This window comes from Plecotus auritus, assembly GCF_963455305.1.
Source record: "Plecotus auritus genome assembly, chromosome: 12".
NCBI classification, from domain to species: Eukaryota; Metazoa; Chordata; class Mammalia; order Chiroptera; family Vespertilionidae; genus Plecotus; species Plecotus auritus.
In genome coordinates this window covers 25,795,471-25,822,444 of record NC_137778.1, presented here as the reverse complement: position 1 = coordinate 25,822,444, position 26,974 = coordinate 25,795,471, and the positions used below count along the sequence as shown (strand labels likewise).

The window sequence follows — 26,974 nt, the reverse complement described above, 5'->3', positions numbered from 1 at the left end:
ATCATCCAACTATTGGTTTCCTTTTGGCTGTATAGCATAACTTTATCTGACTCAAATGCTAAAGACTGTTTTATTAGTTTCCTTTCATTCCCTCTAGCTATAGACGTGACTCGCTATTTCAAGGCACCACTGGATATTTCTCAAAGTGTGGAGAACTCCATGTGTCTTCTATAAGGAGAAGGGCTGCTTAAACTCTGCAAGTTCCTGGGCTCCATTCCGTGCCAGCAGAAGCAGACTGGCCTGGGAATTTGCATTTTAACAAGTTTTCCAACTGATTCTTATCTATAATAAAAGCCTAAGCGACCACAGCAACCGAACAGATGACCAAATAGGCTGCGTGGGGCGACCAGGCTGGCAGGGGGATTAGTGAGGAGCCAAATGACCAAACAGCAGACTGCGTGGGCTGACCAGGCCCACAAGGGGGGAAGTTGGGGGTGATCAGGCCGGCAGGGGGAGGCAGTGAGGGGCAACCAGGCCGGCAGAGGGGGATAGTTGGGAGCGACCAGGCCAACGGGGGATGGGGGGCAGTGAGGAGTGACCAGGCCGGCAGAAGGGGGCAGTAAGGGGTGACCAGGCTGGTGGGGGGGCAGTTGGGGGTGACCAGACCAGCAGAGGGGGCATTAAGGAGCAACCAGGCCAGGGGGGAGGGGCAATTGAGGGTGACCAGGCCAGCGGGGGGAGGGGGCAGTTAGGGGTGATCAGGCAGGTAGGCAGATGAGCAGTTAGGAGCCAGTGGTCCTGGATTGTGAGAGGGTGCAGGCTGGGCTGAGGGCACCACCCCGCCCCCCGTGCACTAATTTCATGCACTGGGCCTCTAGTACATAATAAAATTTAAAGGCCACTGCAATAGACATCTCTCAAATTTAACAACTCTGTTTCCTTGGCCAGCAAATCTACATGTCCAAAACTTGTAGCAGCTTGTATTTGCTTGAGGTATGAATGTGAAGTTATAGGTATGAGGCTCACTTACCAAAACCTTGAATGTAATTAGTGAGCGTAGCCTACTTGCTCAAAGGTCCATCTCAGTAAAACAATTCTTTCTTCCTAATTGCATATGAAATGCCTCATAAGTGGTTTCACAGTGTTTCTGTTTAACTTGATGCCTTCTCTATGGGCACTGTGTTCAACTGTAGTGTTTGAAATTCTGGGGATTCAAAAAGGTCTGGAGGCATATCCTTGTTGATTCTCTATGCTCCCAACAAAGATGCGTTTGACTATAATTAGAAGCTTTGGATTTAAAATAGCCCTGGCCCTAGCCAGTTTGGCTCAGTGGATAGAGCGTCGGCCTGTGGACTCAAGGATCCCGGGTTCGATTCCGGTCAAGGGCATGTACCTTGGTTGCTGGCACATCCCCAGTAGGAGGTGTGCAGTAGGCAGCTGATTGATGTTCCTCTATCATCGATGTTTCTAACTCTCTATCCCTCTCCCTTCCTCTCTGTAAAAAAGCAATAAAATATATTTTAAAAAATAAAATAAATAAAATAGCCCGGGCTGAGACCACACTGGAAGAATTTATTCATGTGCCTAATTACACCCTACCCATGTGATGGCGCCACAGCCCCATCTGGGAAAGTTGCTCTGGGGAAACATGAGTACACTGGGGGCGGGGGGAGCAATACGTTTGAATGAATGAACATGTTGAAGATGATCTCTATCACTGGTTCCATGCTTTCTAAGAAACCTTATGATTCCTAACTTGGTTTATCAAGAGAAATTGGTATTATAAGCCCTAGCCAGTTTGACTCAGTGATAGAAGGTCGGGCTCACAGACTAAAGATCCTGGGTTCGATTCCTCCAGTCAAGGGCAGATACCTCAGTTGTAGGTTCAATTCCCGGCCCTGGTGGGGGCGCATGCAGGAGGCAACCACTCACATCCATGTTTCTCTCTCTCTGTCTCTCCCCATCCCTTCCACTCTCTCTAAAAACTCAATGGAAAAATATCCTCGGGTAAGGATTAACAACAACAACAACAAAAAACCTGTCCCTACAATCCCCAACAATAATCGGTTTACATTATTTCCCCTAATTAGTTAATGAAAGATAGATATACGTTACCTAATGTCCTGGCTAAATGAATCATCATGTATGAATTTATTCCCATAGTCATTAATGATAGTACTTGTACATAAAATATAAGCTAAAAAACAAACAAAACACACAAATAGTTAGAGCCAAAACATTAATAAGTTCTCCAAAGGGAAACATTGTTCAGTTAACCACCAACAAAATTCTATCTTAATCTACATTTTTTAATCCTGTCTCTGATAAGTAAATTGAGGCAAAGGGTTGTTTTGTGAGCACTGCATGAGTACAATATACTAGGGCAGAATCAGTTTTCAATCTGTAGGAGAAAACAAAGATTTCGTAGTTTCTGAGAGAGAGAAGAACCCCGAGTGGCAGCAGCCATGAAACCAGCACAGAATGGGTGGGGGAGAGACCCCAGCAACAGCAGGCAGTGGGCACCACAGGTGGGACAGGGAAGTGTGCCTACCACCAGCATTTCCTGCAACTGGACAGGAGGCTCTGCAGGAGGCAGGAGCTGTGCTAGGGTCTGGAGAGAGGCCATGCAGGAGCAGAAGCACAACCACGTTTGGAGTTCTTGGCTCTGCTATTTTTCCCCCATGTACGTTGGGGCCAGTTAAGCACTATGAGCCTCAGTGTCCTTCACTGAAAAATGGAGTTAATAGCAATATGTCTTTCAGGGAGCATTTCCCAAACTTGACTGGTAACAACAGCGCCTGGCGTGCTGGTTATAGACACCAACTCCCCTTCTTCCATGCAGACTCTATTCTGTAGGTCTGGGGGCGGGGGGCCGCACAAAAGGGATTCTTAACATCAGACAGATTTGGGAAACACTGTGAAATGATAGTCAAATGTGAGTTAACATGTCATTGACTTGCTCTGAGGCCAATGTCTTGCACAAAAGAAAACTGAAGGATTTCAGATATTGGTTATTATACTTTTCCTTTGGAGGGTGGAAGGGCCCACAGTCTTGGCAAAACCACAGGTTAGTTTGAACTGCAAATTAATTCCCAGACCATTCCCGCAGATCTGCAGTGCGAACCCTCAGAACTGTCAAAAATGACGAGGTGCCCTATCGTGGTCAGCAGATGCTCTAGGATCTTTTGATCTCCGCACAGATGCTGCCACCACCAGGTTGCCCACTGGCCAGCCCCGGGGGAAAGGGCTTTGAGAGAGACTGGAAAGGAAACCCAGTTTTGTTTATCAATACACATAATGTGCTCTTCAGCCAAAATTTTTTAAGAAATTATCTTTTAAAAATCAGCCATAAAGACATAAATGTAATTAGATTCTTAATTCAAACATTTTTAAAATCTTTCTTCCCCTAGTATATATTTAAGTAACATTTCAGGTTTTGCTCTAATGGCTATAGGGATTGGACTGCTCTAGACAGGGTATTTTTTTATGCTTTCTGACAGCTATTAAACAATAGCATTTATATGCCCAATAACATTTATTGATCTTTTACTAAACATCCTCAACTGGAAATGGAGGCTCCGCTAGTTTAGGGAACTTGCCCCAGGTCACCCAGTCTGTGAATGGCGGGCCAGGATTCAATCCCAAGTCCATCTGTCTCCCATGCCCATAATCTGTATTTGACTGTTGGTCCCTTTCACATTGCCACCATCAGTCAAGTTTCCTCTGCAGGTTCCTTTCTACTTAAAAGAATGTATTTTTCAGCCCTAACCGGTTTGGCTCAGTGGATAGAGCATCGGCCTGCGAACTCAAGGGTCCCAGGTTCGATTCCCGTCAAGGGCATGTACCTTGGTTGCGGGCACATACCCGGTGGGGAGTGTGCAGGAGGCAGCTGATTGATGTTTCTCTCTCATCGATGTTTCTAACTCTCTATCCCTCTCCCTTCCTCTCTGTAAAAAATCAATAAAATATATATTTTAAAAAAAAAGAATATATTTTTCAAATCTAATTTTTAAAAGGATCAACTTTATTATTGGGTACAATGACAAGTGCTACAAAATGAATAAATATGAATAATCGTGAGACATGATTTTCCTACCATTTCTGGTGACTCTATTTTGTGTTCAGCCAGATTATAAATATCAGGAGCCAAGAGCAAGTTAAAAACACCTTTGATACCAGACCATGCTATCACAACTCCCCATCTCCAATTATATTCATAACTTGCACGCATCAGAATAGGGCTCACTAACACAATAGTAAACAATCTGGGGAGAGAAAACACATTTTTAAGTCACACCTTATGTATTAATGTTATTCATGGTTGAAACTATGTACTAAGTATGAAATTTCATATGAAAATTTTCAGGAAAGAGAAGACAATCCACTTTATTGATAAATTGTTCAAAACTTTCTGGAACTAACCAAACCTACTGTCTTGCACATAATACTCAAATCTTGAAAAGTAATGCTAGAAGTTCTATACAAATGTAAGGAATTATCGTTTACACTAGTGTGTACTGTTTTGATTTTGGTGGTAAATTCCTATAGTGAAACTTCTTCCAATAACATCAACGAGTTCATCTATTCCCTGAAAGGCCATGTCTAGATTCAGAAATTAGCCCGGAGGACATACAATCATGGCCAAAAAGTAACATTATTGTAGACACATTAATAAACTTGGCTCAATCACATTTTTCTTGTGTTCCCACAAGAATCATACACTAAATGCCACATATATCATTTCCATTTGCGCCTTATTTCTCTCTGGGTAATTTTTCTATAGGACCCTGTACCAAAATTTAGAATCCATCTTCAGGGACTCTGCACCAAAAGGATATCAGTATTGTCCTTCAAATAAGATCTCAGTAGAAACAGAATTGATATGTTCTCAGCCTCAAAAAAATACAGTCTCAGTTGCTAAGCTGAGAATTTCACAACACCATGTAGAGAGTTCCTGTCACTGAGAAACAGAAAAATCTACAATTACCATTTATAACATCTGTAATTAATTTGGGCAAACTCCTTGGCTTTGCATTTAAGCCTTTTGCAAAGTAATTCTCTTTTCTTTTAAAAAAAAATATACTTTATTGATTTTTTACAGAGAGGAAGGGAGAGGGATAGATAGTCAGAAACATCGATGAGAGAGAAACATCGATCAGTTGCCTCTTGCACACCTCCCACTGGGGATGTGCCCACAACCAAGGTAAATGCCCTTGACCAGAATCGAACCTATGACCCTTCAGTCTGCAGGCTGATGCTCTATCCACTGAGCAAACCGGTTAGGGCTGCAAAGTAATTCTTCCCAGTCTTACTAAATAATCTTTCTCTAAAATCCCAGTGAGTTCAGCCCGGATAGAACAACGTGTGCCATGTCCTGGTAACAAACACAGAGAGGCAGCATAGCAAAGGCTCTGGAGTAGGTCTACCTGGGCTCGCATTTAGGCTTCTCTCACTAACTACATAAACTTCAGTGTGTTATTAACCTCTCCGGGCCTCAGTTTCTCCTTCTGTAAAATGGAGATGATGGTGATGATAATTGTGCTTGCCTCAAAGGATTGTTAGGAAGGTTCAGTGAAATGAGACAGCATTTATAGCGCTTAGAATGATGTCTTGAATGTGGCCAGCACTCAGTGCGTTAGCAATGATTATTATGTCCTGGCCTTAGTTTGACTCATTCGCTCTGAAATATGCTTCTCAACAAGTCTCTTATGGAAAACCCACCCATATACTGAGGCCCCCTTCAGATGACTCTCTCCATTAAAGGCTTTCTTCTAAGGTGGAACCGTAAGTTCCCATAGTATCTCTGATACTCACTAACCATCAACCTTGGACAAGGTACTTTGCCTTTCTTTAGCCAGTGTCTTCATCTATAAAATAGAGATAATAATACATATCTCCTAGTGCTGTAAGGAAGACAAATGAGATCACGGGTATGTAGCTGAGACAAACAATGTGCAAAAAGCCATGTGTCTTTCCCCAACTCTATGACCACTCTCAACTTGCACATGAGCTCCTTTGGTGGAGAGAAAGGTGAGCTGTATCCACTACCTTCTGAGTGACAGTGACTATCTGAGTGGCATGAAGAAGCCACATTCCAAGAGAACATCCTGAAAAGTGAGCACCCTTGGCCAGGCCTATTCTGAATGGAAATAACAATGTTTCAAAGACACTGTCATAAATTCTTATGGTAGACACGACTACTACGAGTGGGCCATGGCAGTCTAGAAAAAGCATGCTTGTGGGGGTCAATTTTAAATCCCAACTCTGCCTTTACAAGTTGGGTGACGCTAAGCAAGTTTTTAACCTCTCTGTGTCTTCTGTGAAATGATGAAATAACACGTACCTCATTGGATCGTATTCAAATTAGTGGCCTAATGTAGATGGTAACTGCTTAATAAATGGCTTTATCATAGCTATGATGATAATTAGTGATGATGAAAGTCAACAAAAATGTTAGGAGCCATTAATCTGGTCCAGTGATGCTCAAACTTTAACAAGCATGTTGAAACAGTTTCCTGAATCTCATCTCCAGAAGTTCAACTCAATAAATTGGGATGGGCCCATCAATTTGCATTTCTATCAAGCTCATGGGTTATGCGGATGCTGCTGTTCTGCCCTGCCCCTTCTCAGGTTACACATGAAATCTTGACCAGTAAATAGACACCCACACCCTCGTGGCACAGCAAGCTATTGCCAGGACCTTGACAACAATATAGGCTTCCTGACTGCATAGCCTGAGCTTTTTTGTGCTGGAACCCACTGCTTCCCAACTGTAATTATGAGCTTGGGAACCTAAGGCCAGGAAGTGAACTTTAAAATATAATTCTTACCTTACAAAATTCACTGTTACATATAAGACCAACGTGAAAGTTAGTGTGTGAAATGTAAAATAGTTGTTTTCTCCACATCCAATTAAAATGCCAAAGAAAGTGTATATTAATTGTTGGAACACAGATGAAAACATTATTAAGAACCTAGGATGAATGGAAAGGAAATCATGTTTAAGTAATGTGTTTTTTTCAAAATAGTTTCCTTTTCACAAAGAAGCATGTATCATGTATCTGCCACGCTTGCCTTAGAAGAAGTCCTTGCCTCGCTTACAGTCACAATCAGCATTCAAAAGTGTTCTGTGGGAACTAGAATACACCCAGTTCCATATTCGCCATGGCCCTCATCACACCAACACCTGTGGGCCACCTCTCTCGGCAATATAATAAAAGCAAGGCAGGAAAATAAGGATACCCACCCCCTACCCCGCACCCTCAGGTTAGTGATGTGGCAGTTTTGCTGAGGTCAGCTGGCAGCATATCAACTGTGGGCCTGTCACAGCTACACCTGGGTCACCTTGACTTTGTGAGAGCTAACTGGACCCACCTCAATGCCCACTGCATATCTTCCTCCTTTGCGATCTGCAAGGAGTCTCTCCTGTCTGCTCCTACTGAATTCCTAACATCCTGCACGGCTAACTCTACTTCCGTGTTCTTCACAAAACCATGCTAAGCACTGTCTCTGGAGGTGATCCTCCTCTGAATCCCTCCAGCGCCCATTACCTACACCATTTGTAAGCAGAGAAGAGCATTAAGGATCACCCAGATTACTTTCCAAAAATTTACATGCGGGCCCCATCCACCTTCAAAGACTCTTACTGAGTACAGCTTTTAACAGAAGTTAGGGCCTGGGACTGGTCTGTGACCATGTGGTGACACACCTGGGGTCAGGGCCAGGTCGAACCTCTACAGGCAGATCTCAAATCTCATCTCCTCTTTCCCCTTCAGCTGACTGGGTGAGACCCACCTAAGTACCTAGGTTGCAGGCTTGATACCCGGCCCTGGTTGGGGTGCAGAAGGCAACCAATCAATGTGTCTCTCTCAGCATTGATGTTTCTATCTCTCTCTCTCTTCCTTCCTCTCTGAAATGAAAAATAAATATTTTTTAAAAGAACTAGAAAGGAAGGGTATGAGTGGGACTGCAAATCCCAATGCTTAATTTTCTGAAAATTTATAAATGAAGGAATAACTGAGTAGAATACTTTTTAAAATGTCTCTACAGGACCTTAAAAATATATACCTTATATATAGTAGGATCCCAATAAACATCTAAATGTTTTCACTTATTAATTTCTTACATCAACACACCCACCACTTAACAGTAAGTATCTTCTGAGAGGAACTTATTTTCATAGCCCAAACCTAAGATACAATGTTCAGCTCATAGCAGACATTAAACAATGATTGGATGAATAGGTAAAATGAATAAACAAATAAAAAGAATAATTTATAATGATGCTGACAGAGAGCACAACTGAACTCAGAAACTGTCCAAATTCAGACAAAAAGTATATGTTTTATGAATTAGTTATTCCCAAACTTCTGGACTTTAAAAGCCAATTTAAAAAATTTTGCCAACTAGAGCTATTAAAAAAGTACAATCTTTTATCACAGGACTTTCATAAAAGAAAGAACATTTTAAATACCAAAAAAGTAGGAAGGCTATAATTTCAGAACAATGGATAGTCTTTACATTGAAGAAATAAATCTTGCCCAGCTGGCATGGCTTAATGGTTGAGCATCAACCTATGAATCAGGGGTCACGGTTCGATTCCGGATCAGGGCACATGCCCGGGTTGTGGGTTCAATCACCAGTTGGGGCCCATAGGGGAGGCAACGGATAGATGTTTCTCTCTCACATCAATGTTTCTCTCTCGCTCGCTCTCTCTCTAAAAATCATGCAAACATATCCTCTGTTGAGGATTTTTTTTTTTATGAAAAAGCAGGAAAAAAAAGTTATGAAAAGGGAGTTTTACTAGTATCCAGGAAGTGCAGGACCACTTAAGCACTAAATTTCTATGAGATGTATACCAAGCATACAATAGGAGACTTACTTAGTTATTATTAACTCCATCCTCGGTTTAAAGCTTAAGGAATCTAAATTCAGTCCTACAGTGATTAAAGCGACCATACCTGACAATTTTAAAAATTCCACTAGGGAGAAAAAAAATGAATAAAATTAGTTGCATTCAGATCTGCACACTGAGGCACTTTATCTCAAGTAAAGGGTTGGTGGGGAACATAAGAGTAATAGTTCTTGGAAAGTTGCTTCAAGGGATTGGCCTAATCCTATAGCTCAAGGGTCAGCAAATCCCTTCTGTAAATGACCAGATGATAAGTAGTCTTGGTGGGCCACGTGGTCCCTGTTGAAACTACTCAACTCAGCTGTTGTAGGACATAAACTACCACAGGGAATGTGTAAATGAGTGAGTGTCCAATAAATAATGACACAGGAACTTGAATTTCAAATAATTTTCGCATGCCACAGTATATTTTTCTTTTGAGGTGTTTTTTTTAAACCATTGTAGAATGTAAAAACTATTCCTGACTCATGGGCTGTGCAAAAATAGGAATATTTGGTCCACGAGCTGTAGTGCCAACGCTTGCTGTAGATGGTCATTGAGGATATGGCTAATAGAAACGTAACAGCCTCTGCCCAGCACCTTAGGGGTGGCCTAGGGGTTGTGGTCCTAGTGACTGCAGGTCCTGAGGCCTGCTGTTCTTTTGCGTGATACAGACTCCGCTGTGACTGCCATTCCTTGGGCTCTAAACAGCTGTGTAAGTATAGTCTCTTTAGGACAGGAAAAGCAACTACGAAGGACGTTTGAATGCCATAAATGACAACAGTTGTAGGCTGCAGAGCCTTCAACTGCAGCCTTAGAAACATCAGGCAGAAAGGAAGAAAAGGAAGCGCTTTGGAGCAGGGCAGAGCTGGTTGCTCTGGGAAGGTGACCGCCCCACTTTCTCCATCCTGTATCTGTAAGAGAACAATACCTCACAGACCTGCCGTGAGGATTAAATTAGCTAATGTGAAAAGTGCTCGGCGCACTTTTAAGAGAATGAATAAATGATCATCATTATTGTTATTATGCTATCTGTATTTATAGTCTGGCTGTACTACTTAGTAAATCAACACCATTTACTAATTTGAACAGGATTTTATTTTTCCTTTGGTTTATCTCATCCCTTAAATCCGCTTTGGATTTCTTTTTACATACTTTTAAACAGAATTTAATATAAGTAACAACAACAGTAAAACCAGTTGTGCTGGGAACTGTGATGATAGGGAAAATGTCTTTCAAATTCTTATTTCCAATTTCCTATAATTAGTATTACTAGATTTTAAAACTCATCATAGTCTTTTTCAGTAACAGTCACTGCTTAGAGACAACATCTGCAATGAAGGAACCACTGAACAACTTTATCTTAAAACTGATGTCATCTTATTTAGTATAACCCCATTGCTATGGGAATAGACATGGCATGAATGCCTACATTAATAGATGTATGTACATTTATTAAATATATTTTAAAGGCTGAGGTGCATGCACTCAGCTCTCAAACAGACCAGAGCTATCTCCAACACGCAGCATGAGCGAGTCACATGGCACACATTAGCTCATTCCTGCCTGCAGTACTCCTAGAAAGGTGCTGGTACTGTATCACTTTTATAGATGTGGTTATTAACTCAAGTTCAGAGAGGTTAAGAAAAATTCCAAAGTCACGAGCTAATAAATTGTGAAGCTGGGATTCGAACGCCAATCTGCCTAACTCCAAAGCTCTTCACAGACTAGCATTTGTGTATTCAACCAACACGTGTTAAATTACTAATGGACATATGGCAAGCGCTGGGCTTGGCTGGGGGACAGAGAAAAGAGAATGAATAAAGAGGAATGAGAGACAGCTTCCACCTCAAAGAACTCCTGGTCTAGTGGAAACACTGGATATATAAATTAAAAATACTTTCTTCAGACATTTAAGGCATCCATAAAAGATTCACAGGGGAGGGAAAATATGAAGAAAGTTGAAGGAAATGACCCTTCAATGAATGTTTTCTGTAAGTTTTACTGACTGATTCAGGACACTGAGCAACACCCAGGGGCACTTGTTCTGTGTAGAGGAAGTCGTGTTTAGGTAACAGAATACTAATTATCCTCTTAACACCGAGGCATTTTGTGCATGGACTGTCCCGCTGTGTGAAGTGAGTGCGGGCAGCCGAATGTGCCTGTGTCACCACAGTTGCTGTGGCTCTCCGGGACTGGTGGCCTGAGTGAGGCCACTGTAAACTCTCCCACTCTCACTAGACCAGACTGGCAGGTGATGGTGGGAGGTGTGCCCATGCGAGTACTCCACTCTCCTGCTTCCCGGTCAGACACGCATGTGCCTGATGCCTCCTCCTCCTTTCCTGCCCTCTCGCTTCAGGGGAGGGCCGCCATTTCTACAGTCCCCTCGGTCTGGTGCTTGCTGAATTAAAGACTTGAGCATCTCCCCCAACGTTCTCCTTTGAGGGGTGGGCTGCTGAGGGTGAGAGCAGGAGTCACGCAGGGCTGATTCCTCTGCAGGGACTGCGATGACCAAATGTAAGGTCCAGCGGTGGAGCTCAGGAAGAATAAGAGCGTCACTACCCAGGGAGTGTGGAGGGAAGGCACGTGGAGTTGAAATTAAGGGGGTATTAAGAGAGACCAGGGAAGAGCTGGAGGTGGCAGGAAGATAAGATGACAAGATGCACAGAAGGGCCATATCAAGGGGGAAGCGGCTGGGGAAAGGCAACTGGATTCAAGGTCAAGGGAAAATAGAGATGTATGAAGTTCACACTGAGGACAGCACTTTTTGTCTTTGGTTCTGCCTTACCAATGTAGAAAGTCATGTACACCATTGAAATGCAAAGAATGATGCTAGTCAGCGTGTTGCTAAATAGGTCGGTCAGTATGAACTGAATGATTCTTGCACTCCAATATCCAATTATTATGCTCCCCAAAATGTGGAAGACAAAGTCCAGGAGTACATGAAACTCTAAAAGAAAAGAAAATGAGACAAAAAACAAGTGGAACTATAACTTTTGTTTCTTTTGTTGATGGTATTTGGGTCTACCCACTTTGGTTTGCTCATTTTTTGAGTGGAGACCTTGATCTTCAGCAGACGGGAGTTTCCCATGAAAGGCTGACAAGAGAGACTCTCTGGAGATATTCCCTCGCCCTCTGCAGCCTGAGGTTTGTTCATCCAAGGACAGCCCCAGGAGCCAGTCTGGGAGAATTCTGTGAAAAGCCTGTGACAAGCTGGAAAGTGAATGTCCATCCAAAGGATACCTGAATATCCATCCAAATTCAAATGTTTTACAAACTACGTCAGGGCCAAGCAAACCTTGTCCAGGATCCTCACCAACCTGCAGTCCCTTTGTGGCCCCTGCCCCCAGCCCGGGTGGCATTTGAGAACTAGAGAGGGAAATTTTCTAAAGTCATCATAACTGGGGCAGTAGTGAAAATTAGTGAGCAGGTCTCAGGCACTGCCATGGGCAGTTCTACATAACAAAGATTGCCCCATCCTAAATGCCTGTCAAGAAGCACTACAAATGCCTCTGTATCCCCAACATTTCTTTCTCCTCCTAGCCCTCTCTCTTCCCACATTTCAGGAGGATGGATGCCTTCTGCTTCTTCATGCTGTGATTGTTTTCCCTTTCTACTCTGCTGTTACCATGTCTGGAAACCTAGCAGAGACCATGTGCTCCACAGCCCATTGAACTTGAATCACATGAATCTGACTATTAGCACTTCAAGGACCTGACTCTCCAGTACTGCCCCGAGCCATTCTGCTTTCACCAGCACCATGCCAGATCTTCACATCCAGCCTCTGAGATCCAGGTTGATCCAGGAAAGAAGGAAATGTGAGCCAGATGGGAAAATGTGTGTGTGTGGGGGGGGGGGGGGGGGGGGGCGGGGGGGGGTGCATCCACACACGTACATGTGCACATGCATATTGAGGGAGATGAAAGAATTTAACATTCTTTCCCCCTTAGTGTCCAAGAAAAGACCTAGATGGCCTGTAGTTATTTTCTTGTTGCCTGATATGCTGTTTTAATTGGTCCGAGAGTAAGTATAGAAAAAGAGGTAAAGACATCTCGAATGTGTTTTAATTTCAGTATGAACTGAAATGCACCCAGTAAGCACAATTTTAAGAAAATATACAGACCAAAAAAAATGTTCCTACCCCTAAACACGAACATGTGAACTAAGTTGTTCCGAAGAATTCCAAAAAAAATGCTTGTGACGCCACAGATGATCATGGATTCTCCTCGGATGATATCAGTATACATTTTGGAAATGCCTGGAAAAGGAAATATGGTACATGAAAATGATGCTCTTGCACAGGAAACACAAAGACAGAAGAGGAAGAATATGCTAGAAACAAAAGAAGGCAGCCGTGCCTGGGACAGGTCTGTAAGACGGTCGCTGTCACCAGTTTTTAACTTCTCCACTGTGCCTTCTCTATCTCTAATGGCAAAGGGACACAGCCATGGCACTCCTTGAAGTGTCGATGGACTCAAGCCAGGTTTGAGCTTCAGACTGAGACAAGACACTTCTCAGGACACTACATTTGGCTTGAGTAAACATGAATAAATAGACTCAAAAGAATCATGTCTTAGAAATAAGTACAAAATGCAACCCAGCTATTACACTCTTATGCATGCATCAAAGAGAAATGAAAGCATGTGTCCACACAAAAATCTGTACATGAGTGTTCACAGCAGCATTACTCATAATAATAAAAAAGGTGAAACAACCCACAGTCCATCAGCTGATGAGTAGATAAACATCTGTGGTCTCTCCCTACAGTGGAATATCATTCAGCCACCAAAAGGAATGAAGTTCTGATTGACTGATACATGTTACAGCTATGGATGAACCTTACAAACAGTACACTAAGTGAAAGAAGCCAGACACAAAAATCACACATTGTATGGTTTGATTTATATGAAATGGCCAGAATAGGCAAGTTTGTATTACTAGGAAAAAAGGTTCTTGGGTCCAGAACCCATGTACCACCTGAGCATTTTTGACACAAAAATACCAACTAAGAGCCAAATACCTTTGCTAGTTTTCTTTTCAATAAATAGAAGGCCTTCTATTCTACTTCTTTGCTGAAAACATTTCTTAATATGGAAGCTGCAATAACTAATTAGAGTATATAGTTTATTATAGCCACTGAGAGTCAAGAGACTGCATAAAAGGGAGCAGGAAGAGAAGGAGGTGAGTGAAACAAGGGGGAAATACTAGTGACTAAAAGAGAAGGACAGATGAAGGAAAGATAGAAAAAAGTTGTACTTAGAAAATAAAGAGAAAGAAAAGAGGACAGGACCAGATTCTCTGAGAATTTAGAATATCACCATCAAAGTGTCTTAAAACCTCCTATATTTTCCCAACTGAAGGGATAAATGGGTGTAAAAATGGGAATATCACTTGCTAGAAAGCTTGGAGGCCTCCCACTTCAATCATAAGGCAATATATTTCCACAAAATAGAACCACTACCTGAAAATTGGTTAGGGACATATTTCTGAGTCCAAAACCAGAAACATAGCATCTAACCACTTCATGTTTGTATTGCTGAGTTAATGAAATGTGACAAAAGGAGGATATTTCAGCGTAAAATCATCTTTTACCAAATAAGATAAGATGGGATGCTTGTATTGAATAACATAATTACCAGACTATACTCTTAACCCATTTCCTTTAAATTAACCACAACCACCTACCCAAGGCTAGCTCACCCAAAATGGAGTTCCAACAAGAGGTAGCGAGGCCTTGAAAACATTTCATTGGAGTAAAGCACAGTCTCTATAGCTTAGAATTCAGTGGAATGGAATAAGAATGCTAATTTTTATCACCTTTTTGAAAAAAAAAATCCTTTGAGATTAGAATTGGTGTTATTTAACCCGGATCCTGAGTGGCCTTATTTGCATTGTGCCCTTCAAGTCAATCAAGGCCCCATCTCCAAAATAGCAGCACAAACATCTACTCCGCTGGGTGCACAATTTGTCAAAAAAAATGTAATCAGAAGCAGATAATTTGTCATCATATCTTCAAGATATCAGAGAGTTGGGGGGGGGCAATGGTAAGATATGTACACATATAATACCTTAATTAAAAGAATTAAAATAAAAGATATCCGACAGTAATACATCCGACATACCGATTGTTTTCAGTGTATTCACAGAGTGAATAGGATCTATGATGCCAAGGGTCATGCTGAAGAGCAGGCAGCATTGCAGATCCCACGCAGCCTTATTGAATTTTATAACCACGTATCCAACTATGATGAATGCCGTAGATAAGCTAATGAATCCAGTTAATAAGACCTGTGGAACCCATTCATTACACAGTATTAGTTTCAATATCTAAAAATGGCATGACTTCATGTACGTACGTAAGAATCAGATCTTGGTTACATATTTTTTGTTGTTATTGTTAATCCTCACCAGAGGATATTTTTTCCATTGATTTCTAGAGAGAGTGGAAGGGAGCGGGAGAGACAGAGAGAGACATTGACATGAGAGAGACATATCTACCGGCTGCCTCCTACACGCACCTCGACCAGGGCCGGGGATCAAACCTGCAATCAGGGCACATGCCTTTGACTGGAATCGAACCCCCAGCCCCTCAGTCCACGGGCCAACACTCTAACCATTGAGCAAACTGGCTAGGGCTGGTTACATCCTATATAATAAAAGCGTAATATGCTAAGTGTCCAACTGATCAGTCGACCGGTCAGTGGACTGCCCAACCAGTTGCTATGACGCGCACTGACCATCAGGGGGCAGATGCTCTGACGGGTAGGTTAGTTTGCTGCTGGGGTCCGGCCGATTGGGACTGGATGAGAGGGCCAGACACACCCTGGAGCCCTCCTGCCAGTCCCTCCCCAGCTGGCCAGCCTCCATTAGCTGGGACAGGGCGAGACGGCCCCAATTGGTCCTGATTGCCGGCCAGGCCAAGGGACCCCATTTGTTCACAAATTTGTACACCGGGCCGCTAGTATTTTATACAATTCCTCTGGAAGATCACTTCAAAAGGTATTCTAGTTTACCTCCCACAAAGAAACCATCCCTTCCAAACAAGTGAGATTCTATCTTATTGTTAAAAGACTGATTCCCCAAAATTTCTTGTTGTTCCTCCAGCTCAAGAGTTCTCAAGATCAAAATGATGATCTTAAAATGGAATGCAAACTTCTCCCGCGGCTGTGTAAAACATTTCCTGGTTTCCTCAGTGTCACCATCTGCTGGGCTCCAGGTAGAAAGAGAAGGACAGCAAAGGGCAAAAGTACATGCCAGCTGACTGGGGGCCCTGATTAAGGGCATTCTAGAAGAAACCTTATTTAACAAACTTCTGTACAGTACATTTCAATGGCCAAACTTTTCTAAGGCTACCACATATGTCAGAGATGCTAGATAATGCGGTATTTTACAGTGGGCCCACTACCATACTGCGAGTGTACCCCCCACGTCCCGCGTGGTTCAGGGTTCAGGTTCAGGATTCGGGTTCTGGAGGAGGCCACACACAAATGAGACTAGACAAGAAAATACTAATTTGGGATTTGGGAGCCAGGCGGAAGCCCAAGAGAGGACTCCGCTTTGCTCTGGCCTTTCGATCCCTTTTATTCAGGTTTGGGACCCACCTATAGCCCTTAGGCAGGCAATTTCCAGTAACAGGCAAACTATCTCATCAGTAAGGATTTACATGAGACTAAAAGGTGGAAGTTGCTTCAGCTACCTTTGTCTCAACTACACAGTGGGTGTATGGCTCTCAAGGTTGACCAGCCTTCCGGACTCCTTGTCCACACCTCTCTGCCAGTGAAGGCAATGGCAGCTTCCAACACCGTACCAAACAAACAACAGTAAGTTCCTGTTAGTGAGGGGAAAGGGATAATGCATATCAAACAGGCAATTGGCAGTGGCTGCCTCAGAAACAGAAATGGGATGGAAATAGAAGAGACAAAAAAATATATATAAAGAAAAGTGAATCAACTTGATTGAGAAGAGAATAAAGCGTGAGAAAAAGCAAAGGGACATGCTAACTACAGAGTCCAAAAACTATATGGGAGAAATAAAACCAAACCTATTTCCTTTGGTTTTTAAAATTTTATCTTTAATTCAAAAACAGTAAAATTCATTCTTTTGGGTGTACTGTTACATGACAAATGCATACAGTCATTTAGCCATGACCTCAGTTAAAAACAAAGCAGAGCCCTGGCCGGGTGGCACAGTTGGTTGGAGCATCGTCCTGTGCACCTTGAAAAGGTGGCAGGTTCAGTTCCTGGTCAAGGCACATACCTAGGTTGCAGGTTTGGTCCCCAGTCGGAGCATGTGCAAGAGTCAACCGATTAATGTTTCTCTCTCTCTCCCTCTTCCTCTCTCTACAATCAATTTTTAAAAATCTTTTAAAAAATAAACCAGATCCATGTCCCATGCTGCTTTGTAGCCAATTTCTTCCCTCATCCCCAGTCCCTGGAAACCAATGACCTGTTCTCCAAACCTATAGTTTTGCCGTTACTAGAAGGAAGACGTATGAATGGAATTGTACAACATGTGGCCTTTGAGTCTGGGTTTCTTTCTCTAGCATTTGAAATTCTTCCATGTTGTTCCTGTCAGTTGTTGTTGTTTGTTGTTGCTGAGTGATATTCTATTACCATACCAAACTCCATAAGTAACAAAACAATCTACTGGATAAATTCAGACCCTGTACTCAACAATTAGAGAATATACATTTTTGGAAAGCAAACACAGAACATTTTGGAAAACTGATCACGTACTAGGCTGCAAAGCAAATCTCCACAAATCACAAGAGTTGATATACAAAGCACATTCTCTGTCTGCACTGTGGGGAAAGAAATAATAATAAAAAGCCATATTTGGAAATTTTAAAATAATTTCAAAATGATTAACAGGTTAAGGAAAAACTATAATAAAACTTAGGATTTGTATGATAATAAAAACACTAGTAATCAAATCATGTAGGATTACACTAAAAGAGTATTTACAGGAAAATTTAAAACCTTAAATGTACAAAGTACAAAAAATAAGTAAGCTAAAAATCAAACAACTAATATCTAACTCAAGATGTTAGGGGAGGGGATCAAAACCAAACCAAAGAAAATAAAATGTTCTTTGAAAGGAAAAATAAATTAGTCAGGCAAGTATAGTTAAGAAAAAAAAGAGAAAAGGCACAAAAAAAAAACAAAAACACCCCAAAACAATCTTAGCAACAAAAGTTGAATCTACAGATACAGTTGAGATTAAGTCAGCTGTGAAGTTAGAATCCAGGTTCTGCCATTTATCGGCCTGGTTTGTGACCTCTGAACCACAGTCTGTTTATACGTCAAAGAGAGATGGTATTTCCTCAATCACAGTGGTCACTCGGCAAATAGTCATCCCCTCTCCCTCCCCTCAACTCTCTCTAATTACTGGTTCTGCAGAATGAGGAAGGCACCACTACTGAAGTGTGGGGTTTGTGACTTAGTACCTTTCTTTACAGACAAGCATATTCTCTGTCAACATGAATAACAATTGACCAAAATTTCTTTTCTTTTTATTTTTTAAAGTATATTTTTATTGATTTCAGAGAGGAAGGGAGAGGGAGAGAGAGATAAAAACATCAATTATGAGAGAGAATCACTGATAGGCTGCCTCCCACACTCCCCACACAGGATGGAGTCCACAACCCGGGCATGTGCCCTGATGGGGAATTGAACCGTGACCTCCTGGTTCATAGGTCAACGCTCAGCCACTGAGTCACACTGGCTGGGCAACCATAATTTCTTTTAAAGATGTGTTCTTACCTGCCAAAGCACATTCTTGAGGATATAAAAGTCCACGTCCAAGGCAGCCATAAATATAATTAAAGGTGAAACATAACAATAAAGTGAAAAACTTGGAGTTCTTAGAAGACTATAGACAACTTGGTGCACCTAAATCAACAAAAGCAAACAAATTAGTTTGCTGCCATTTTGAAGTATTAGAAATTGGGTTGAAGGTATGTCAATCAACATATTTTAGAATAATCCAATTTGCAATTTATGAGGGATTATCTGCAAGGCCAGTCCTGGGGACCCGGAAGAGTTCTTGATCTAACTGTCCCGGTGCGTTATCTGTGTTAGCCTATTCAGCAGAGAACTGTGTGGGCTTGGGCTGCATGCATATTGCTTGTGTAAGCAGTCAGTGTTTTCAAAAGTGAAACCCCTACCGTTGGTGATCTCTGAGATGATTTTAGGTAGTTCACAGATAAGTATTTTTTATTAGCTATTTATTCTAATTTGCATTAAGTGGGGGTGGGGGGAATCCTTGCACAGATATTGGCTTAGGATTTAAAAATCTTTCAGTGTATCTATGTTATATACGATGTGTTTCATATATATTTCTGTTACACTATGTTACACATGAAGCTGGCAGTTAGGAAAGAGGAACCGTGCTTCATCGTAACTGCTGCTTTTTATAACCAGAGTCTCCACAGGTGTTGAAGACAACAGCCCGGAAGAAGCCAGTCTATGTCCAGGGGCAGGAAACCAGGGCAGGGCTCCAAAGGAAGACGATGAAGAACCCAAGAGTACAATCACATTGTCCACACTTACAAATCGGTGCTTTTTCTTAAGCACCTCTCATTTATGTCTCCTTTACCGAATGGTTTTTCATTTTCAGAAACATTACTACCAGATGATTGTTTTTCAGCAGCTGTTCACATAAAAAAAAATCCATACGTTCAGGATGGGTGGGAGTGGACCTTATTTTGTGTCCTTGTTCTTTTATTTACTCTCCAGCTTCGGTACATACATCACCTGAATAAAACTGTAGGCCAGGTGTCCTATCACAAATCCTGCTAGAGAGAGAACTGCCAAGACAGTGACTTCAGAATTCTTTATAAAGGACCTCAGAAATCCTAAAGAAATGAATGTATGTGTTATTTAGACATCACGTATAGTTTCAAAACAGTTTCATATCCCCTTGCTCTAGTTATTTAATTTTAAAGTTACTCTCAGTGTCATATAATTATGAATAAATAATTAACAGGGGGGAAAAAAACTTCCTCTGAATGTCATTTCATTACAAATGCTGCCTCTTAAATATAAGATACACATAATGAGGTATCTCTTACAGGTGAATCTGAAAAATACTGAAGTGCCAAAAACCTCCCATTCGCTCACCCAGTGTCACTTACCTATGGATCTACTGATGAGAAACTATGAAAAGTCAAACTCCATATCTACACAGTACACTATACATTACTCATCCTGAGCTACAGCCGCATAGATTCTATCATTTTCCTAAAAGCCAGAAGCACTTTTAAACTGAGTTCTAACCACAGTGAAAACGGCTTCACCAGGTAAGTAACAAAAGGTATTTGTTAACTCTGTCTATGTGCATTTTCGTGCCTTGAAACTCTGCTCTAAGGTTCACTGCCTCCAGAAGTAATATATAGACTGTAATCCAATTAATGTGTGCCGCAGGCTACATTCATTGGCATCCCGGATCCTGCATTTATTGACATCCAACTGCAGGTCAAGCCAAATCAGTAAGTATGTATTGGCTACTTCTTATTTGTGAGGCCACACAAAGATATGTTCCTCGAACTATTTCTGCAGTGCCCTTTCCTGCTGGAGCACTTATCTCTTTGGATTAATCGAAGATCTAGAACTAATGAAATTCATGGTCACCGGACCTCCTGGTAGCAACAGGGAACCAGGTCATTAGTGAATATCATAAAGACCTAACACAATGAGTAAAATGGAAGTTTTTTAGGTGTGTTTGCTTCATTGTTTGCTTCTTTATAGTCTTCCTAGTTCCGGAAAAGATTTTATTAAATTCTTTATTCTTTAAAATATTACATGAATCTCCTTTTTCCCCCATTGACCTCTCTCCCACCATCCCCTCACCCAAGCACAAGCCCTCACCACTCCCCCTACTGTCTGTGTCCATTGGTTTTGCTCACATGCATACATACAAGTCCTTTGGTTGATCTCTTACCCCCTCACAAACCCCTCTCCCACCTTCCCTCATAGGTTGGACAGTCTGTTCAATACTTCTATGTCTCTGGATCTATTTTTGTTCCATCAGTTTATGTTGTCCATTATATTCCACAAATGAGTGAGATCATGTGATACTTATCTTTTTCTGACTGGCTTATTTCATTTAGCATAATGCTCTCTAGTTCCATCCATCCAGAAAGGATTTTAAAGTGGCTGACATTTTTCCCAAATACACATTTTTTAAAATATGTTTTATTGATTTTTTACAGAGAGGAAGGGAGAAGGATAGAGAGTTAGAAACATTGATGAGAGAGAAACATCAATCAGCTGCCTCCTGCACACCCCCCACTGGGGTTGTGCCCGCAACCAAGGTATATGCCCTTGACCAGAATCGAACCTGGGACCCTTCAGTCTGCAGGCCGACACTCCATCCACTGAGCCAAACCGGCCAGGGCCCAAATAGACATTTTTAAAGGAAACTGGAAACTTCTCTAACCACTAGCATTGAATGGTGGAGCCAAGCACCTGCGTTTTTGAATGCTGTTTTATGTGCATGAATATCATTCACCATACATGCTGAATTCTTCATTGCTGTTTAAGAGGCCCTTCCTCGGGAGGCCTCTGCTAATTCCTCAGCGGGGGTTGGGATGGGTGGTTCATCTTCCCACTCCATCTATGCAAACTGTGAACTGTATGTCTAGGTTCTATTTGCCCCAATTGCCCTCCCCTCATCCCAACTATTTTGGTCAGGTGTAGGCAGGCAGTGTAAGGCCTCCTGCATAGAGATGGCCGACCATGCCTTCTGTTATACTAACCACACTGCATTGTAATGATCTGCTTGCCCACTGTCCCCAGGAGAGGGCTCCTGAAGGTTAAGGGCTGTCTTATTCTCCTATGCCTACCACACTACTGGGCTCAGCCAATGTCGCTGAGTAAAGGAACACAGTGTAGATGCTGCTTATAATTAAAGGGAGCTAGAGTGACAGCATTCACTCACATCTTATGATTGCATGCGACCCTTCTTTTAATGTAGTTGTGCTTACTTTCTGCACTGACAAAGGCTGAAAGGGCAGAGGAAAGATGAGATTTAAAAGCCGCCACGTAGCCCTAGCTGGCTTGGCTTGGTGGATAGAGCGTCAGCCTGTGAACTGAAAGGTCCCAGGTTCGATTCTAGTCAAGGGCATATGCCCAGGTTGCAGACTCGATCCCCAGTAGGGGGCCTCCAGGAGGCAGCAGATCAATGATTCTCTCTCATCATTGATGTTTCTATCTCTCTCTCCCTCTCCCTTCCTCTCTGAAATCAATAAAAAATAGGTTTTTTTTAAAAAATAGTAAGTAAAAGCCGTTACCTACCTCCCAAGACAGTAATGAAACATACAAGCATTGTAAAATACCCATGCACGAAAGTGTAGTCAGCCGACCTTCCACAGAGTAAATCCGCTGTGTTACCACCTCTTATCCCCCAGAAGGTAGTATTCATTTTTGCCACTGCTTTTTCAGTCCTTCCTTGAGGAATTTATAGGTGAGTTATTACTGATACTTGCACGACTACAGACCAACCTGTGGTAATATGCAAAAAGGAGGAAGTGAGACTTGCCAGGAGCCCACACACACACATTCTTTCTTTCCACCGAGGATTGGACCTGACTCAGATCCGAGCTCATTTCTCGCCACAGGGCACTTGCTCAGACCTCCTGTTGCAGCTTGTGCTCCGGGACATTGTGCAGGGAACAGACAGCCCCGTTAGTGCTTCTCAGCCGCTACATGCCCCTAGGGGAGGGCTTGTGTGGATTTCTGCACTTCCCACTGTTTGATAGGGTGATGTGTTTGCCTTCCCCTCTGGACAGTGAGTTTCACAAGGGCTAGGGCTGGATATTAATTTTTCTGAAGGCTGTGGACACAGCGCATGGCACACAATAGGCTCTCCCTGAACTTGTGATGAACTGAGCTCTGTGAGGGGGCACTTCCTCCATGGGTACAAATCATTCTGGAATTCCCTTCTCCTACTGCAATCCCATGGCCCCCTTTCCTCTCTAGGACCCTCCAAAACCAAAATGGCTAACGGGAAACAAGGTCAAAGTTAGTCACACCAGTTAGGTGGGAGTGGTGAGGTCTATGAACAGCCCGAAAACAAAGGAAAAAACTAAAGTATGTGGTATCTGTGAGTGAATTAGAAAAAGTCCCCTCTCCTGACCACAGGGCACATGGCTTGACATGTGAACAACAGCCTGGGTTTCAGCCTCCACACCCCCGTGTGCTGGTTCCTTGTGTGGCACATAGCCTGTATGGCGGTCCTGAGAAGGACTCCTCCTGTTTTATTTTTCCTTGTGACTAGTCTTAACCTGAAAATTCCTAGAGGTTCCTGAAGTATCCCCAATAATGTTCAGAGCTGGTCCACAAACCACAATGATTCTGGTAGGAAGCAGAGGGTGGGCTAGAAATGAGAGTTAAAATGCTACGTCTTCGAATCACTTCACCTGTCTTTAGGGCCTTGTCATCTTCACATCCTGTATCGCCACTTGTCACTCCAGCATTACTCTCAAACCAAGTTCTCCAAAACTACCAAGACCAGTGGTATCTTCCAAGGCTCAGCGGTTCCAAACTGAAATCCAGATGAAGGCTGTCAAAAACCGCAAAGAACAATGCTCACTCAGCTCTGCATCTGTTTGCCAGGGTCAGTACTGCCAACTGTTATCACCCTGAAAGCCATTTCCATGCCCAGTTCCTATTGGTTTCTTGCCAAGTCACTTTCATTCTGATTGGCTACATACACCATCCCTACCCCCAATCCAGAAGCAGCTAAGTGATCCAATTGCAGGGAAGCTTGTATTGCTTACTGCCCAAGCTGTGTCTGTACCAACAACTGTCTTAACTGATTTTCCTTGCCTGACATAGTAGACAGAACCTCCTCCTACATTTTTAAAAGTATATACTCTGTTTTTCTTTCTTCAACCCTAACCCTTTTCAACACTGCCTTGTCTCCCCTCTGACTTTTTCATTCATCCTTTTCTATTTTCTCTTTCTATCACTCCTTCCTTTTCAACGGGAGTTTCTCACTCCCATTTTCCTCCTTGACTCCTATTTTTCATTGGCTTTTGGTCCTTAATTTGAAGAAACAATCTCACCTGCTTTCATCGGAGAAGAAATGCACCCCAAGTTCTGTGATGCCTTATTTATAATTTTTGCCTCAACTCTAATCGCTAAAAACAAACTCAGTATAAATTTAACCCAATGAACATTAATCAATTTGTAGTTTACTTTCAAGGAAGTTACTTTGTTATAATGAAATTCTACTCTCATTCTTATGTCACACCTAATCAAACCCTCCCATGTTCACATGCTTAAGCAGTCATGTGCCTCCAAGGTGAATGTCCCAGAAGAACCTAGATAAGCTGTCCTGACGCTGGGTGTGTGCAGCTTGTCTGCTGGAGGAAAGGGAGTGGGACGGGGCACTGGCACAGCACAGTATGGAGAGTGGGATTCGGGGCTCATTTTTATAAAGGTGACCAAGCTCTATTGATGAATGAAGACCAGTGAGTTCTATGAATCAGGTAGCACCCAACGAGAATTCATTCAACTCTTACTTACTCACTATCTTATTGGCTCTTTAGGTATGAAGAGGAACAAGAAAAGCCCCTACCCACTAAAAGCGCACAATTCACAAGGGGAGACACACATGTGAACGGTCACATAGAACACAGGATGAGGCTATTAGCACTATGGTTGCCCCCAAAGCATGCGGGATTCCTTCTTCCTAACATTAGGGATACAGAAGGCCGTGGGTCGAGGGTTACAGAGTGCTCCACCAGGGGTAAGGATTGACTTTCTTGCTTCCAGCCGTGTTGAGGTATAATTGACATGTAAAATTATAAGACAGGATTGACTTTGGAGAAGTCAAGCTGGAGGCCAGATGGAAAAGAGGAGGTGGTGTCTTAGTCTGCTTGGGCTGCTATAACAAAAAAACTATAACCAGGTAACTTATAAGCAAAAAAACATTTCTTTCTTTCTGTTCTGGAGGCTAGGAAGTCCAAGATCGTGGTGCCAGCAGATCCGGTGTCTGGCGAGAGCCTGCTTCCCAGATGGCCATAACCTCACACGGTGCCGGGGCAACCTAATCCCATTCACGAGGGCTCTGCCCGCATGACCTAACCACCTGCCAAAGGCCCCACCTCCTAATCTATCGTATTGGCATTACATTTCAACATATGAATTTGCGGGAAACACAAAAACAGCAGCTGGTGAAAGGGGAAAAGTTTGTAAGCATATACAGCAAGCATGTCAAACTCGCGGCCCATGGGCCTCATGCAGCCCACCGCAAATATTTTTGCGGCCCAGCCAACATAACAGTATGTAAGAAATGTTTTAATAAAAATTTTGTAACTTAATTTTTACAATATCCTGTTATACATAACTAGAGGCCCAATGCACGAAATTTGTGCAAGAGTAGGCCTGCCTTCCCCCAGCTGCCGGCAGCGGCTTCCCTCTGGCACCGGGGACCCGGGCTTCCCTCGCAGCCCCGGCTTCATCCGTCCGGAAGGTCATCCAGTCTAATTACCATATTACGCTTTTATTATTATAGATTATTAATAACTACAATGTTCGCTAATGACTGATTACTATAATCGTGTTGCATTCATTCCCTTATGCGCCTCTCCACTAATACCAGCAGTGAATATTTTAGCAGCCGATTGGCACGTCATTAGTCTTGGACTGACTTGTTTGGTGTGCACAAGAGGAAATATTTCGATTTCGGAGAACAAGAAAAATAGGTTTATTTGCGTTATGCTTATTAATTTGTGCAGTTATTCAGTGTCTGGTAAGTTAATGTTCAAGAAAAAATATTAATTTTTATTAAAATGTTCTATTTTATGTTAACAAATACTCATTTATTTCAGCCCTTTGTATTCAGCATGTTTCTATCGAAATAAACGTACATTTCTTTTTTAAAAAAGCTTTTTCTTTTTTAAAAATATATATTTCTTTATTGATTTCAGAGAGGAAGGGAGAAGGAGAGAGCAACAGAAACACCAATGATGAGAGAGAATCATTGATCGGCTGCCTCCTGCACACCCCCTACTGGGGATCGAGCCTGCAACCCAGGCATGTGCCCTTGGCCGGAATCGAACCTGGGACTCTTCAGTCCGCAGGCTGACACTTTATCCACTGAGACAAGCGGCTAGGGCAAACCTACATTTCTATGAACATTGAAGCTTTCGTTTTTTTGCGGCCCACATAAACTTAAACCTTGTTTATTTGGCCCGTGTTAGTCTTTGAGTTTGACACGCTTGATGTAAAGAAACCATAAGGGCATAAGGTGCCAATACAAAGAGTTTCAGGAAGTCAGCATTAGCAAATGGATCGAAAGCTACACAATATCTGAGGATAATGACTAAAAGGTGAATAAAGGAGAGAGAGGCTAATTTTAACCTGGGGTCTCCGGAAGTGCCTCGGTCTCACCGAGGATGCTCTGCAGTGAGGCTCGGGAGTCCTTCCTCGTCACGGAGACCACATGCCTGGAGAGCAATATCATATTCACGAGCAAGGCTCAGCAAACGGAGAATTAGAGTAGCGACAACAAGCATGGCACCAGGCCTTGTCCCAAATTATCGCAGTGCTTCTGCCAACACACAGACGGAGGAGAGCAGAGCAAACCCGAGCTCCTTCTCTATTCTCCTCCCCAAACGCCGCCGCGGCACCTACTGAAGTCCGGAGAGAGGGTTTCTGCCTGTCCTTTTGCTTAAGGCAATGGAATCGCTCAGATATAACAAAGATCTCAAAACTTTACCATTTGAGAGACAAGTTTAAAATAGTGTTACCTCAAAACCACAGCTGCGATGGAATTGCTGAATTGCTTATTTCTTTTCCTTCGCCTCTATAATAAAAACTAGCTTTCAGGGTGAGACAAAGAAGAGAAAGTCATAAGAAAAAAACCAATAAATGTGGTTTTTAAAAAATATTTTCTTTCTGTAAAACCTTTCCAGAAAGTCATAGAGTAGTAGATCAGGGGCTTTTGGATAAACTAGAAAAAAAAAATTCCAAATATTCCAAATCACTAATATGAAACCAACTATCGTATTTCAAACCTAGAAAATATAAAACAAAACAGAAGGAAAATTTATGTGGAGTCCAGGTATAAAGCTGCATTACCAATCCTACAGAATAGAAGACATCTAAATATAAAAGTAAAGAGATTTGTGTTTAT

At 42.4% G+C, this 26,974-nt stretch overlaps 1 protein-coding gene across 1 annotated transcript in view; it reads right to left on the bottom strand.

Moving 5' to 3' along the window:
• SLC9C2 (solute carrier family 9 member C2 (putative)) overlaps positions 1 to 22,292 on the bottom strand; it is a gene marked incomplete at its 3' end in the record, with an annotated part of 47,253 nt that extends 24,961 nt beyond the window's left edge. Inside the window, exons 1-10 of the mRNA XM_080647811.1 lie at positions 22,126 to 22,292; positions 19,585 to 19,685; positions 18,592 to 18,720; positions 14,953 to 15,118; positions 12,972 to 13,088; positions 11,619 to 11,780; positions 8,822 to 8,921; positions 6,771 to 6,914; positions 4,037 to 4,205; positions 2,056 to 2,137 (exon numbers count right to left, since the gene is read on the bottom strand). Of these exons, the coding sequence (XP_080503937.1) occupies positions 2,056 to 2,137; positions 4,037 to 4,205; positions 6,771 to 6,914; positions 8,822 to 8,921; positions 11,619 to 11,780; positions 12,972 to 13,088; positions 14,953 to 15,118; positions 18,592 to 18,720; positions 19,585 to 19,685; positions 22,126 to 22,252 (1,297 nt within the window). The 5' untranslated portion in view covers positions 22,253 to 22,292. The remainder of the gene's footprint in view (positions 1 to 2,055; positions 2,138 to 4,036; positions 4,206 to 6,770; positions 6,915 to 8,821; positions 8,922 to 11,618; positions 11,781 to 12,971; positions 13,089 to 14,952; positions 15,119 to 18,591; positions 18,721 to 19,584; positions 19,686 to 22,125) is intronic.
• Between the last annotated feature and the right edge of the window lie 4,682 nt (positions 22,293 to 26,974).